Source organism: Penaeus monodon, chromosome 28 (assembly GCF_015228065.2).
Source record: "Penaeus monodon isolate SGIC_2016 chromosome 28, NSTDA_Pmon_1, whole genome shotgun sequence".
In the NCBI taxonomy this organism is placed as follows: domain Eukaryota; kingdom Metazoa; phylum Arthropoda; class Malacostraca; order Decapoda; family Penaeidae; genus Penaeus; species Penaeus monodon.
Window position 1 is genome coordinate 26,484,233 of NC_051413.1, and position 357 is coordinate 26,484,589.

General features: G+C 48.7%; 1 protein-coding gene across 1 annotated transcript in view; it reads right to left on the reverse strand.

The window, feature by feature from the left end:
• The window catches only part of LOC119591446 (3-hydroxy-3-methylglutaryl-coenzyme A reductase-like), a gene marked incomplete in the record, with an annotated part of 71,751 nt that overhangs the window by 8,584 nt on the left and 62,810 nt on the right, over positions 1–357 (reverse strand). Inside the window, 1 exon segment of the mRNA XM_037940187.1 lies at positions 119–252. Within this exon segment, the coding sequence (XP_037796115.1) occupies positions 119–252 (134 nt within the window).

Sequence of the window (357 nt, forward strand, 5' to 3'; positions counted from 1 at the left end):
CACCTCACAACGACAAAAACCAACACCTTCTTTCAATGAGCCCTCAGATCAACCTCCTTTCTTCCACGACACTTCGCCCAAACCATAATACAAGCACATGAATGCCCAAACCACCAACCTCACTATGATATGGGGGTCCGTGGAAGAGTTGAAAGACTGAGGGACATCTTGCGTGCTGCTGGAGCTATCGGTGAGGGAGAGAGACCACCGGGTAATCCCGTGGACCAAGAGGAGCCCTGCTGACATGATAACCTGTGGGGTTGCAAACGAAGGGAAATTATTATCATGGAGATGGGATAGCGCTTGTCCTTTGCGAGGCACCTCTTCTTTATATTATTCAACCTGTGGTAAAACACA